The following is a 16,444-nucleotide window of genomic DNA, read 5'->3' on the forward strand; positions in this document are numbered from 1 at the left end:
GCCAGGCTGCACAGGGGCTGGGGCACCAGCTCACAAAGACATATTGTTGCCTGAAAACCCACTGCTCACGAACTCACTCAGGATCCAGGGATGAGTTAGGACAAAACCCATAAACGACTGCAGACATGTGGCATCCATGCCATCTAGTCACTTACTGCTGTCCTAGACGAACAGGCCGCAGTTTGCCAAGTTCTACCAAAAATCACCGGTGAGGACTCACTATAGTGTCATCCAAGAGAAAGGGAAGTCAGTAACATTTTACATCTGTAAGACTGACCTTGAGTTTTAACTCCTAACAAGTGTATCTTAGACCTGTGTTTCCCATCAAATGTCACGGAACCCCTGAGAGGGCCCAGGGACCAGTAAGATCGTCCCCTGCTCTCAGGGACCAGTAAGATCATTGCTGGAAGAGTTTTAAAGGTATGTGTTTCCATTTAGATCAGAGGTGGCAAACTTTTTGGTTAAGGGCCAGACAGTAAATATTTCAGGCTTTGCGAGCCCCAAGGTCCCTGTTGGAACTACTCAACTCTGTCATTGTAGAGAGAAAGCAGTCAGAGACAAGTCCACAAATGGGTGTGGCTGTTTAAAAAACAGGCTACAGGGTACACTGGCCCACAGGCTGTAGCGCCTACTCCCAATTTAGATGATAGTCCAGAATACACACACACACACACGTATGAATCAACGTTCTACCTCATATGTGTGACCACCTCATAACTAAGTAAGGCCACGTGACTTCTGAGATTGCATTTATGATCAAGTTGGCACCAAAGAGTACTACTCAAATGGTTAAGGGTATTAACAGACTGGAAGCGGACATCATGGTTTCCATGGACATCTGTGGTCTCCCCCTCTTCGCAGAATCCCTTTTCCTTCCTTCTAATCAAGGTCCTCTTTCCTATACTGCATATGGCATGGGCTAGGCAAACCTGCTTCCTCTTCACTCCGATGCCAGACCAGAAGTACATTTCATGGATGAGCTTGTAACTTAAGTCAGGATAACTAAGATTCCCCTCTGGAGCATTCTGGGAGAGCTAGGGAAGAGATCTTAGGTTGCCACTGGCCACAATGCCCACCAAGATGGCCAGACCAAGAGATGGAGAAAGAAATGAAGTCTTCAGGCCTCATCAGGGCTCTTAGGTTCAGACAAGCAAGAGGTTCTCCCTTTTCCGAACTGGGCTTTGGGCACTTAAAACCTTATTATCAAAATAAAACATGCTAGCAAAAGTAAAGGGCGGATGACAATGTCTTAGCAATTCAAAGCAGCAATACAGGCACGCCAAACTCCAAAGCACCCACAGCATCTCCATGCTGTGACATATCACTGCTTCTTCTTACTCACTGAGGAAAATAAGCACATCCCTCCACCATCTTTCACCCCAAACTGATCTACATGTCTGCTTCCTTTTTCACCCACTTGCTCCAGACAGAAACCTGAGAAAAGTCCCTCTCCTACAACCCTCCACATTCAGCTTGTTACCAAGTGACATCAACTTTTCTTCTTTTCCTTTCTATTTCACCCCAATTATTTTCACCTCTGTTTCTACCTTATTTTAGCCCTCATCGCGAACAGGAATACAAATCCTCCAATATAATCCTATAATGGACCCCTTTCTGGTCTCTCTGCTTTGGATTTCACCCTTCTTCAGACAGTCCTCCAAATTTCATCAGGGAACACGAGACCCCCAGCGATCTGGCTCCTGCCTACCTTGCCAATTCATCTCTTTTCCCTCTACTCTAGCTTTAGGCCCTGCTCTTTGGACACCATGCCTTTCTCTTCCCACACATTTTTTCCCCCAAATAATCCTCCCTCTCTCTCATTTTATTAAGCTATTTCTTATTTGTTCTTCAGGAATCAGTTCTCACAAGTGCCTCCCTCATCCTCCCTCCCAGTCTGGGTCAAGTGCCCCTCTTACGTACTCACAATCATAAGCGTGTCTCCCTGTTAGGGAAACTGTCTGTTTCCTTGGTCTCCCCACCAGACTCTAAGATCCTTGAGATTATGGACTACATCTTCTTCAGGGTCAGTGCCCCCCATATTAAACATGGTTCCTGACACAGCTAAGCATTTACAAATGCTTGCTAAAGGAACACAGGAATGACAGGAGCTGAAAGCATCCCACACGGATGCTTTCTTGGGAGATAACACACTTCTAGATAAGAATGACTTAACACTTTTAAATCAAAGACGAATGTCTATTTGAGTGGATTTCCTGAATTTAAAATAAACCACAACAAATCTTTCTCCCAAACTTTGAATAGAATTATCATATTTTTATACTGTAATTTGCAGAAATCAGGTTACTTAAATGGTAAACATACCCTTACTTTTTCTTTCTCTCCATCACGTCTAGTAACAACAGCTGTTTCTGGTCTCTGAGGTAAGTGACCAGAATGCACAAAACAATTTACAATGTTATTACTAAGTATCCTTAAATCTTTTGGTTGGTATGTGTATAAGGAAATTATCTCTTTACCAGTTTTGCTGCTTTCTTAATTTCTATTCATCTCCTTTTTTCTAAAATCAATGCTGATAGAAGTTAGCAGGAACTGATATGATTTTTCTTGGGAAAAGAAATCCTTAAAATAAAATTAATCTCCTTTAAGTGAAGGAAAACTGATAATATTTCACAAAAGAAATCACTCATTAGCTTCCATTTACTCAAGATTATGACAGAGAATACCATTCTGGTTTTCAATAAAGTTATAGCTACAGTGTTACTTTGGCCACTTTCTACCAATTTCAGTTGATTCTGGTAAACTCTTTCTGAACACACAAATAGCCTGAAGACATACACAAGAGATTTTCTTCAAATGCAGTAGGTAAGCTGCATGCAAAGCATTTACTCTATTTTTATAGAGATTCCCAGTGATGCTCCAAGAAAAAACATTCTGGCTAAGTTCTGGTTCGCGTTTAAGTTTTTATTCCGGTTTAGAGAAAACTTTAAAGTAAATAACGTTCTTGTCACATCTTAGGTTTTACAGGAAATCTCTGATCTTCATTTTCAACCAGTTTTCATAAATAATGATGACATAAAAAGAAATCAAAGTGAAAATCTAAACTTAAGATTATTCTTAGTATTGAAAACAATATTAACTTTTAAATATCATATATGGTCTACCTTAAATCTACAAGGTTTACGTATATGAATAAAGTGTCCAATTTAACGTTAAATTTGCTAATTCTCTCAGGCTTCAGATTTTAGCTCTCCCCAAATTCACAAATTCTCAGAATGCAAATTCTAAGTACACAAAGATGAACATCTGGGTATTTATTATGATAACTGCCTTTAAAAAAAAATACAAACAAACTGCTATTTTATAGCACACACCCCAAATTCAGCATGTAATCAAAATCTACCACAGAATTTTCTGAAACACCAAAGACCTACTTTCCACAAATACAGCTGAATTCAGAGGATTTCCATTCTAACAAACTGTCTTGATTTAACCTCAAGAAGCTGTCTATCAGTTGCTGCTCTGGTTCCAATCCACAGAGGTACCAATCAAAATGACCCATCTTCCACTGCAGTGCCTCTGTTTTCCCCACACGAAGAAAGGTCATCCCAATTTCTCTATAATGATCCCTCCTCTATACCATAAAAAGGAAAGCACTGTATCATAAACAAGAAAGGGGCAAAATACTCTTCAAGTCAACTCCTCTGTTTCACCAAAATTCATTTATAGGGATGCCAAACTTAACCTTCTCCTTCATAGTAGATAACCCCTCCTCTTTCCATCCAACTCCTCACCCTGGAGAAATCCAGCTGTTGGTCTCTTTTTAGTCTTAAAAGTCAACTGCTGAGGCATGTTTAATAAGGTCCTGAATTATTGGTTTCTTGTACTCATTTAAATTAATCCCAGAGAATTGAGAGCCATAGTACAGAAACCATTTGTCGTTTTCCTTTAATAAATTAAAACAGTATGACAGATTATTTTTTTAAACCCATCAGTAACAGAATCTGGTTTATTAAAACACTGGGGGAATTTTCACCTGAACATTCTAAAAATGTTCAAGGAACAGATGTGCACTAGAGAAAACTAGGCTGCTATCCAACAAGAACCAAAAGTGCTCTCCTTTTCAGGAGCTTGCCACTTGCTGTTACAATTTAGCTATCAATAGGAACAGAGTAATAAAGATTCCAACCAATAAGAAGGTAACACATGAGGAATAAAATGATGATCATGGCTGAGGTAAAAACACGTTTGGTTGATATGGTTTGTTGTATTAATGCCTCATTTTCATTTTCACTGGAAAACATTAGATCCCTCGTTGATCTGGTATGTGTAGCAAAATGCCCAGTGTTTTACTGAAAACATTATCAATTGCCTCCAAATGGCCAATTTCATATATATTTCATAGGCAAATGAGCCCAAACCCTAAACCCTATAACTGTGACCTGCTTTAAGCTGGAAGGACCCTGGAGGATCATTAGAGCCTCACTCTGACTTTAAAGAGGAAACCATGTTATCAATACAGTAAACCTTCAACATGTTAAGCTTACTTGGACTTTGAGGGGGAAAGTATTTTCTTTTTTTTGTGGGGGGGAGTGGGGGAGAAAGCCAGAAATGTTAGTGTCAAATGGTAAGTAAACATGTAAAAGGTCTGTTTTAATCAAGAAAGAGATCAATATTCTTAAATGCAGAACTACCTGTAAATAAACTAATGTGAGTCGTAGGTCCTGGTAAGAGAGCAAGTTAGAGAGTAAAAAGCTTCCCAGAAAAGGCTTCAAAGAACAGAGCTTTTCTATCCAATTTACTCACTGTAAAACAAAAGATATATAAAAAGTATTCCTGGGATTTGGGCTAACTCTCTATTCAACATTATCTTTTGCAACATAACCGAAAACAACTCCATATTTTCATTAAGATTTTTCTTATTAATATTAATAAGGAATAACAATACTTAGATATGTCCTTAAACAATGATTTTCCTTAAAAATCTAAGCTACATATCAGAGAGTGAAACAATTCTTATAAGATACTAAGAAATCATAATTTTGCCTACCCTCCTACACACAGTAAGTATTATCTAATCTAAAGAAGAAAGTCACTTGAAGTGAAGAAGATGGGAGATATCTGAGTTCTGGTTTTCGCATGTACTTTTTTTTAAATTGGTTGTTCAATTAATTTTTTTTATGTTTTAATTTTATTGGAGTGTAGTTGACTTACAGTGTTGTGCTAGTTTCAGGTATACAGCAAAGTGAGTCAGTTATACAGTTAATCAAGTATTTACCACAAACATTTTATTGGCAAAATTTGTGTGTGTGTATGCATGCATATGTGTATATATAATGGTTAAATTTCAACATCATTTCTTCAAACCTATAACCCAAGATGAAAATTAAAATTTAAAATTAGTAATTATTTAAAATACTTCACCGAACCTTTCAGTGACACTAAATCTATCTGCAATACCCAGTTAAATATTATTGGAAATAAGTTTAAATTTTGAATATTGGCTTTAAAGAAAATTCCCTAAGTGCTCTACAATATTTTTAGATGTTATTATATAATGATTTTAAAATATCAGCTATAAAATTGATGAATAATTTCTTGATCAAGAGAAATACTTAATAAGTATCCCAGACACCACTGTACCAGGCATTTTATAAAACTTATTAAATTCTCCCAAGAACTCTAGGTATTACTATCCTCATTCTATAGAACAGGAACAGAGGCTAGAAGAGTTTTAGTAACACAATCAAAATTACACAATTAGCAAGTAACAGTTCTGGAATTAGATCCCTAATTTATCTGGTTCCAAAACTCTTGTGGTCTTTTTACTTTTTGACACCTTGTTGCTGGGAAAGGTCTAAAAGAAAAAATACATTTTCTAATTAGTTACAAAAATGTATCACCAGGTTTAGATATTAGATGTCACCATCTAGTACATGTGCTAAGCACACTTGTTACTGGTTCTCAGCACACCACTGATTAACACAAACACTTCAATGCAAAAAAACTTCAGCTTATCTGACGTCTATCTTTCCTAATCACTGGACTGCCAGAACTGCTCTAAATCTGAACACACTCCCAAAAGAAAAGGGGTTTCACTGAAGAGAGAGCTCATGAGTACCCAGTAACAATACACCCTGCCAAGCAGAACCAGAGTACCAAAGATTATTCGCACCCGATGCACTGCAATTGGTCCTTTTACCCTACAGAAGGAAAGAAGTGCTCAGATTGGCCAGAATATCTATTCAAAATAAGCACAGAGACCAGAAACAAAGGGAAAGCAGCAGAAAAGAAATACAGGAGAGCAAAACCTGCTTCTACGGTGAGACCAGGGACAGCTGACCAAAAGGGTGGGCAGAGATGAGAAGCAGAGATGGGGCAGAGGCAATAGAAGCTGAGACAACAGGAGCTCAACCACTGACTCCGAGCGAAAAAGTGAGCCAGTACGTGGAGTAGAACACAGCTCTGTTCTCGGGGGAGAAGACAGTGAGATGCTAATGTATGGGGATAACTCAGTCATTCATCCTCTGGTCCAACACCGTCTACATCTGATTGTAACATCATGCAGCTTTTTAAACACAAAGAAAACAGTCACCAGACTGTTCCATTTGGTCCTCACTCTGTGGTTGGCAGTTGTTATCATCATTTGCACTTCCTGACCAATTACAAGACCAAGTTTTAGAGGCTTAGTAGCTCAAGTACTAGTTAATAAAGTGTTATTTCCGAGACTAAAGACCTCTCCTCTTTTATCTTAGCCCAGTGTTCTTTCACAATACTGCCTGTAGTACAGAGTGCAGTGTTTTAAAAAGAAAGAAATAATTATAACTTATTTTAGAATAAGTTCTTTAAAAACGTTTCTACTGAGTAGGAATGTAAAACTTCACATATATATGGTATTCACCTATTCAGAAATCCACCAAAGTGCCCAAAGGCTGAGGTATAGAGTACCAGGTTAAAAAAATCAAAGGGGCCCAAGCATTTCTAATACTATGTTGACATACCTTTACCCAGTAGCATCGCCCAGTGCCTGAATATCATTAATAAATCTTTATCTTTCCGACTCTCAGCTGCCTAATGCCTATATTTTGCCACCTGCCTGACGTCTATAATCTTCATTCATTGTAAGCCAAGTTTCCTTACAAGGGATTGTTCAACAAAAGTACAAACTCATCAAGGCACTGACTATAGACTCAGTTTAGGCATCAGCATCTATTCAAGTCATAAGCCTAAGGCAACCGCCTATCAGTTTATTTGTAAAACTCAGAATCCAACATCTGTCTCCATAGTAACTACAAAGAAGATGATATTGTAATACAAGTTGGTGACAGATATTTCAATAGAGATCATCTCCTAGATTTTAGCAGGCTCTCTACCTTTTCAAAATGTACACAATATCTTAAACTCTTAAGATCAATTTAAAGATGTATGATTGAACAAATACAAAACAAAACAGAGAGATTAAATAAAATGGCTAAACTCATACGCTTTTGAGATATAAAAGATTATCCTAAATCTTTTTTAATACAGGAATTTAGGCAGTCTTTTCCGAATATCTGTAAAACACACTGAACTAATGTGTACATTGCATGAACCAGCCCATCTATCACACCTGGGAATGACAGAAATGCAGACTCTTAGACCCACTCCAGGCAGAATCTGCATTTTAACAAGCCCGGGTGATGTGCAGGTAGATTGAAGTTTGGGAAGTGCTGGTCTAGAAATATATATACATATACATAGATGGAAAGAGATCCAACAAGAGGCCCAGCTCAAAAATGTCCTTTTAGGAGAGGTACCAAAATATCCATCTGGTTCAAAGAAACTGAGAATTTGAACTGCATTTTAAAAGATTTTCTAAAAGGTAATCATCCATATCAAAGGATGAAGGTAGGGTGTTGGAGGTGCGGGGTTATGAGAGAGGACCAGGTCTAAAGTCCCCTGGCCTACCACAGGCATCCTCAGTATCATATCAGGCCTGAATTTAAAAGTAGCTGCTAAATACTCTCTCACAGAAATGGTTTACTTTATGTTAATGACATACAAGAGGTTTTAAAACAGTGAAATTTCATTGTTCAACATGGAACGAAAGCCAAAAACACCACTGTTTCTAAAAGAAAAAATACAAAGACTCTTAAAAATATAGAGGTGGAGGAAACCAAAAGAGATCATTTAAATAGGATATTTTAAATAGAAGACTAGATATCTGTGGCAAACTACAGTTGGTAATTTCAGGCTGGACTCTGGTGTCTTTATAATAGATTTTTGTTCAAATCTCAAATTCATTTTCTTTGGTTAAGTCACTACATATCCCTATAAGAGTGCGTTAAATTGTAAAACCTTATTTCTTTAATATAAATTCAGTGACACAACTCAGCTCCATTTTTTTTTCTTTCAATAGAATAACGAGAAAATCCTTCCTATTTTAAATAAGGTTTACCAAATGCTTTCAGGTATACTAGTTTTTCACATCAGTTAGAAGTAACTGTCTCCCACTAAAGGGCCTATTTTTGCAAATAAAATTGTCTTTTTGCCTGATTAAACTTCTTCATCATCGGAGAACTTTTCTTCCGCAAATTTGTAGTTGGAAAATTTGCCATTAGAAGCTTGCTTTGTCAAAATGAGCTCTTTTCAGTTTCTTTGGGAGAGCAGTCCTGTAGTTAATCATTTGGAGGAGGAGAGAAACATCCTATTCTAAAAGTACACCTGACAAACTATTCTGACCCAAGTATTCTACCTTAAGACATCTTTTATAACCCAAAGCAGCAGGCTTAGTATTTATAATACCTTTAAAAACCTGAAGATAGGAGAGCAGAGGCACACAAAATACAGTTTATAAAACAATGAGAATGGTCCCCAGGGGAACAACACAGCTGCCAGCCTTACCCCCTTTTTTCCCCAAATGGCTCTGTAATGACAATATACAATTGTTTCCTAGTTAAACCATAATCATAAGACTATAGTGAACTTGTACTTTTTTTTTTAACTTGATGCTCCTGAGGAATAATCACACATTTATTATAATAAATTCCACAGAAATAAAGAGTAGTCATCAAAGACAAAGGGAAAGACACATTTTACTTGGACACAGTACCTACCACATAGCTGCTATTCCAAGGGCACTGATGTGTGTTTCACTTGACAAATCATGTAATTTAGTCAGTCTCCTTGACAATAACTATATGCTGTGCCACGCTTCAGACCCTGCCTCACCCTGATATCACAAAATGCCCCAGCAAAGAAATCAAGAAACAAAAGCTTACACCAGTTTATCCTAAGCAAACAGCATCTCCTCTGCCATGTACTAAGGTACTTTTAAAACAGATACAGTAGCACTGCCCTCAAGCAATGCGGCATGCTTATAGCCTTGGAATAAGTAAATGTACATATAATTTCACTTATTTCCATGATAACATGGAATCTAAAGGTGGAGTTAGAGTTTTGAATTCTAATCTCTTTTCCAAATTAATTGTTTAGACATCAGCAAGTCAAAATCTCTCTCCATCTCATCTTTAAAACAATCATTTCTAGTTACTCAAATTAAATGTATCTTATGAAGTGCCCTTAAATAAAATAAATTACTTTAAAAACACAACAGAAACTTTTAATGTAGAATCTTGAAAACAAATCATTTCAGTGTTCCCGCCTTCTTCAAATTTCTCCTGAATAGATAGGCTTACTCAATTCTTTCCTGCTTACCTGTAAAGAAAAAAGCTCACGGTTGAACCCAAAATTGTAATTCCCAAAAGTTTCTAAAAGACTGAAACGGACATCTATAACTTTTATTCTAAGAAACCTTGAGTACCAGAGAAACTGACAAATGTAACTGAAAAACTAAACTGTCAGAGTGGAGGAAAAGAGATCAATAGAAATTTGATAGTGCTGCATCTTGATGGAATTAACTGCCTAGAAAATACAACCAAAATAATCTCTGAGGCAAAAGTCTTCAATCCCTATGACCAGTCAAGGCAAATCTAGTTAACTCAAAGAGTTCAGCCCCTGCAGACCTCCAAGGAAAACAACTGACCTGAACAATTAGGAAGGAGCCATTTGGGAAAGGGATTCTAAAGCTTCCACAGATATGAATGAAGTGCCAATGAGCACCAGATCAAGAAAAAGTCCAATTCAAACCACCAACCATGGATCCTCAGCAGAGATGCTCTGGGAAAGAAGCCAACAGAATCCCAATAAAAGTTTAAAAATATGAGTATCAATCAAAATAAACATGAGTCGATGCAAGTGAAATTCTGCTAAAGGACAAGCTATCAGCATTTTTTATGTCGATCATCAGATTCCCAGATTCAAACACTATATAGTACCTGGTAAAGTACAGGTAGGAAAGGACAGACAGGGACGCTTACTGACAACGGGGAAGAGCTGCTGTTTGTATTATGCACCATATGTAAGGGAAGCCCATGTCTAGTGGTGTTCATAATTAGTGAATTAATGAATGTAGTCCTTTATTCCTCAAAAACACATACAAATCAAATCTTCAAAGAAATCATCTAGCGTTGTACATAATTACACCTGTAATGCTTCAAAATATTATGCCTTTTTCATCCCATGAAAAATAGGATGTAGTTCCTGGTGATAGGCCTCTCCACTTTTTTCAGCTAGGCTCTTAATGAGGATAGCTATTCGTAGAGGGAAGGTCGTTACATTCAGCAACCCACTTGTCCTTTCCATCAAGGCTGCCACACTTGTCACTTTTGTGAAGCCATTAAAGGAAGGACCCAAAGCTCATGTAAGACCTAGCTTCCAAGAGAGGACCAAAAAATTTAAGTGATGAATGTTACTGTGTTGAAAGCGTGTTGGGTGAGAACAATGAAGTTATAAGAAAGTAGGTTTGTCAGCCACAGATTTATTGGAGCGCCTTAAGGGTAAACTTTGTCCTTTCCTAATATTATGAAGGTGCCTGTTTTAGAGGAAACATACCCTTCGCCTATGATAAACAGCTGCACCATCAAGGGCATTTTAAACAAGTGCTTTTAGCGCACTGAACAGCAACAAAGAGATTAGGAAGACAAACTGCTCTTAACTCATGTTGGAATCCAAAAGGTTGTAGCTATTTCAGAATTATAGCAGCAGGGAATTCAGTGTTACTGTAGGGACACGTTAGCTCTGAAAAACTAAGTGCAGATGACGAGATGATGTAAACTAATAATGTGCAAATAAATGCAGCCCCTCTCCCAAATACAGTGTATTTATAAATGAGAAAAACTAAGAGACAGATGGCTGGCAAGCAATTTCCCCTATGGCATTTGCACATGTCCGTTCAGTGCTTGTATCTGGGTCATTTGCTAGGATAATCCCCATGTGACAAGTTCGATGGAGGTAAGGAAAAGAGGTCCATACCTGCTTCACCGAATTTTAATTTTAATTTACTGTTAAGAGATGTACTTATTCAAACAGCAAAATGAACCTTATCCACATAGATTTGATTAAACAATCAAAACTTAGCTAGAAAATAAAATGTCACATAAAATATTTCATAAACTATGAACTGTACCCACTGGCCTTTCTTTTAGTACATTATCAACTGGGAAGGAAATGAGAGTAAAATAACACTCTTGTACACATTACCTTCTTCCAATAAAGACCTGAAGAGACAACCTTGGACGCAAAGCAAACTTCTCCCTTATTTACTTTGATTTTATAGTAATTCTTTCTAAACATGCTTTTACTAAATACCAGACATGCCTTCAGTGGTTGAACACACTATAATTTTAAGATAACAAACCTAGATTGGTCCAAGACAAGTTTATTAGAGAGAACTTTTCAGAGAGACGTTAGAGGGACTGAGAGGGACTGATCATTTCACAAGCTATTCTTATACCAGGTCAAAAACCAAACTGATAATAACACTAAAAGACCAAGTAGAAAGTACAGTTGAATATATTCAGGGAAAAATAAAAAAAGGTTTTTCTAAAAAGCTTGTCAATACACCTTAAATCCTCTATTCCTTCATTCTAAATACTGTTAACCAAACTCTTTATAACATTAAGGGAAAAAAAACACCCTTAAGAAGTGTTTCTACAAAACTGAGATTTACATTTACCCCTAAATGAATAACTAAGCTAGGGATGTGCTACTGAAAGTTTGGAATAGGTTTGATTTCAAGAGTAGAAATTCCTGCTGTGGAGTTGCTTCTCCAAGTTTCACAAAATTACTGCACACCAATAACTAAGGCACCTAAAGGTAATGTTAATGATCATGGGTGAGTTTAACAGTTGCAGAATGGGCAATAAGGAAAAAAAATTTCAAAGCAGCCACAAACGCATTTCCCACTTTCAAAAACTCAAATTGCCTTTTTTTTTTTTTTAAACTAATGCATTATTTTACTCACATGAGACTAAAAAGATGTATTCGGTGCATTATGTCCTTACTTATCTATCACAAAGGGCATGCCGTCAATTAGACGATATGTGCCAAATGAAATCACACTACGAAACAGCAGTTATAGTTTACTTTTGCTGCTTTGAAGTAAACTGACTCTTCTTTTAGTGCTATCTTTATGCAAAACATAGCAGGACTTCTAAAGAGGATGCAGGGAAAGTGATGCAATGTTATCCTCAACAAATATGGAAGAGAGCAGAGAATTCGGGGTCAGCAAGTTTTTCCCACTGACCTAACATCAAATTTCTCCAGAAAGGGAGACAGTCCTTCACAAAGTCACACGCAGCATGACTTCAACTTTGGCAAAGACTGCATATTTATAATTCCAATTTTACTCTAACCACAATTTAAGATTCAGTACAGTCTTTACTAGATTGAAGGGAAGGGGAGAGGGGAAGAAGCTGAAACTGTATATGCTTTTTCATCAGATATGATGAATCCTACTCTTCTACTGTTTGTTTCATCACATCAGAGCCATAGTCTTACATTTAGCACAGAAACACTTGTAAAATATTCAATTTTACCACAGGGAAATTGATTTTGCTAGAAGAAGGTTTCAGATTACCACTTAATCTCAACCAAGCTACATCAAACACTGAATATAATTACATATATAGTTTATAAAGTAAACCTGAGCACTACATTTAAAAGAAATGATAACTTGGAGAAGTACCACAGCAATAATGTTTAAGCTGAAGCAATAGAAAGCCCTCCTACAGTAAATGCCAGGTTCTTCAGCTAAAATGCAGTCTTGCTTTAGTTAAGCAAGTCGAGCGTAAGAGCCACCTCCCTTCCTTGAACTGCCCTTTCACTCCCAGCACTGCCCTCTCCTTGCAGAACCATATTTCACAAAAGTTCCTAGGGTGGGCGGGGGTGGGGGGGTGGGGGTGAAGGGGAGTGGGCAGTGTTGCGGCAGAAGCCACAGATGTAGTTTAAACAAAGTTTTACACTTGAGTCTTTGTAGTATGAAATGGAGTGGTGGAAATAGACACATTATCATCATCCTACAGTTTCCACTTGACTCCCCAGCTTTTTTCCCTGCTTCTCACACAGGCGAGTTAGAGCAGTGAGACAGAAACCTTGGCACTGAATCACCTGAACATGGTATGCAGACACCAAATATGTGCCATGCTCCTATTAATACATATTTCATAATTTCTAGGATTCATAAAAACCAAGTGTAGCACTTGTAAGATATCATACTCTCGAGAGTACGTGATTGCATATGCAGTTCAGCTACCAAGAAAATTAGAGTAAAATACACTTTTCAAATTGTAACTAAGTATAATGTATATTTACAGGTCTTCAACATCATAATGGTATATATTGTCTATATGTCACACATTGTGCATGCCATCAATTAGATGATACGGGCAAATCATCACGTTAAATTCATCTATGCAGCTAGGTATAACTCAGGAATTTTGACGCTCCATTCAATCTATAGCGGGTAAAGAACTTATAACAATTGCCAACTATCAAAGCACAACTAATTTATCATCACACTCACACCATTCTGCCGAGTTACAACACTAACACTTCTGATGATTAAAGAACACAAAATAAGCGTTAAGTCTACAGAGAAATGTACATGCAAATGTAGTTTAGTTCCAGCCTTAATCTTTATTAGGATAGTTTCTTCTGACATGTACTTTTTAAAGAACTGGACAGCAATAAAGAATAGCCACACCATGCTATTTGCTTGATTTAGCACAGTGTTCTACAATAGTTACAGTATGACGGTAAGTTACTTTTTTATATAAGTCCTAAATTATTGGTTTAAATGCTTACTCTTCAAACTGTCCCCAACAGCGCCAGTATTCTTCCCTGAGCTCGCTTCAGTGAAAAGTCACCCAACTTTGGAAGCAAGAGCTTTTCCTGCCAATATTCTAGAAATAGCAGATACAGAGTAACACAAAATTGGAGGGTACAGAAGCAGCTCACCTCACTCTTACACACAGACCATTTACTTCTCGAAGCACGTAGCAAAACTGCTGAAATGTGTACACTGCTTGAAAGTTGAGGAAAAGTTTATGTGTAACAGTGGCTTCCTATCAACTAGTCTCTGATAGACACTACATAAAATGCATTAAGAAGCGTTTGCTGGATGCTCTTGTACCTATTATCAGGGGATTTCATAACAGACATGTGGGTGTGAACCAAGATTCGCTGACTGAAGGCATACATCCATGAACATGCTTTTAGCTGGAGAGTGGGCACACAAGAGGATACAGAATGTGGCTAAGCACCACCGAGAGAAAATTCTGCCTTCCTCTCCCCTCACTATCAACCACTTCACTTAAGTTCACTCACTGCCTCGCCCTGGCCCTGAGGATCCATTCACTTTCCATAACCCAGAGAGGCTGCTGAAAAGCTGTCAAAGTAAATCTGTGCTCACTTTTTGGATGGTTTAACTTCAATGGAGCATGAAACACCCCAGGACGGTTAATAAGTTTAGCCAGGCGTGCTGTTCTCCCTAATATATTTTAATTATGCATCTGTTTTAATTGTAATCAGATTAAGTCACCGGAAAGGCACAAATTGCAATTTTCCCTAATGGCTATTAGAGCTTTTCATCAGTTTCTAAACACTAACAACGTGTAAAAAGTAGGTAGAGACACGAGCACAACTGTGACATTTCCCAGAAATCGATGCAGTTTCTTTGACAACACAGTTCAGGTCTCATTAGCCACCCAAACTAACCCAAACGCAGAAGACAACTTCAGTCTCTAGGGGCGTCTTCTTCCCCAATTAGCACAAAAGAATCGCTAACGTCTAAAGTAAAACTCCCAAACAGAAACGAAAACCCAGGCTTTTATAAAGTGCTACTCCATCGATCGGTGAGGGAGGCGGGGGAGCGGAAGAGATGAACAGCAGCATTATCCTGGCTCAAAGTAAAGTACACCATGTGTCAAAAGGGAAAGTTGAAATAGAATGCGATTTCTCCACTATTTTGGCAACTGTCAAACGTGTGTTTTAACCTCGGGAAATAAAAGTGTCCCATCAATAGAAGGAAACATTACAAGGAAGATCTATTAGGGGACGGGGAGCAGCTTCCTTCCAGTTCAGACGTAAAATCGCTCAATGTGCTTTTCTTGCACCATGGAATACCTAAGATTATTTTTTAATACGTTCATTAAAGAGTTTCCCAAATTGCTGTGATTTCCGCTAAGAAACTTAAGCGTCTGCCAACAGCCTAGAAGGAAAGGAGAGGAACCTGCTGCAAACTAGGAACCCAAACTCCCTCAGCCCGCCCAGTGCGCCCGCGTCCCCGGCGTTTGCTTTAGGTGTTGATGTTTACGCGTCTCCTAAACCTTCAGGTGCTGGACCAGTCCCCCCAAGACGCACTTCGAACCTTAAAGCAGGAAGCTTCAGAGCTACCGCGGAGTCCCCAAGCAGCCCGCCACCCCTTCCTCTCACCCCCTTACCTGTCATCGTAGCAGAAATCCGCACTCAGGGTGTTGAGATACAAAGCGAGCCCTAGAGCGCTGCTCACCAACTCTGCAATCATCTCTCCACCGCCTTCCCTCCGGCTCGGCTACCAGCGCGAGGGCAACAGCGGCAACAAAAAACAGAAGCATCAATCCCCACCTTCCGCCGCTTTCTCCTCCCAGCTTCACTTTTCCCTCGTTTCCCCACCCTCCCTTCCTCCCTCGGGTCCTTCCAATCCACCGTTCTCCTCCTCCTCCTGGCGCCCGTCTCCGCAGCTCCTGCGTCCTCCCTGGGTGCGGGCTCACACCGCGCTCCCCATGACCTGCGCCGACGAGCAGCGAGCGGCGTTCGGGCTCCGCGCCCCCCGGCGGATGCACAGGGCTAGTCCTTCGCGCGGCTCGCACCCCCACCCTAACCCATGGCAGTGCAGGGCGCCCTAGGTGCGGAGTGGGACTCGGAGGAGGTGGAAGAGTGCGGGGTGGGGACAGAGGGACCGGACCGAGCCGGGCTCTGAGACCAGCTGGAGGAAGAGAGAGAGAGAGAAGGGCGGGTGGGAGGGACAAGGCGAACCGCCTCCCCTCGCCGCCTCCCGGTCGCACCGCTCCGGTGCCGCTCGGCCCGTCTCCGGCCGCCACAGCGGCTGCAGCTCATTCACTCTTTA

At 39.2% G+C, this 16,444-nt stretch overlaps 1 protein-coding gene across 3 annotated transcripts in view; it reads right to left on the bottom strand.

Annotated features, from left to right (window-relative positions):
• TMTC2 (transmembrane O-mannosyltransferase targeting cadherins 2) overlaps window positions 1–15,935 on the bottom strand; it is a 769,790-nt gene extending 753,855 nt beyond the window's left edge. For all 3 annotated transcript variants that reach the window (XM_024737154.1, XM_024737155.1, XM_024737153.1), the window contains exon 1: window positions 15,780–15,935. In XM_024737154.1, the coding sequence (XP_024592922.1) occupies window positions 15,780–15,862 (83 nt within the window). In that variant the 5' untranslated portion in view covers window positions 15,863–15,935. The remainder of the gene's footprint in view (window positions 1–15,779) is intronic.
• Window positions 15,936–16,444: the final 509 nt, after the last annotated feature.

The sequence above is a fragment of the Neophocaena asiaeorientalis genome, unplaced genomic scaffold (genome assembly GCF_003031525.2).
Source record: "Neophocaena asiaeorientalis asiaeorientalis breed wild unplaced genomic scaffold, Neophocaena_asiaeorientalis_V1.1 scaffold134, whole genome shotgun sequence".
Lineage (NCBI taxonomy): Eukaryota > Metazoa > Chordata > Mammalia > Artiodactyla > Phocoenidae > Neophocaena > Neophocaena asiaeorientalis.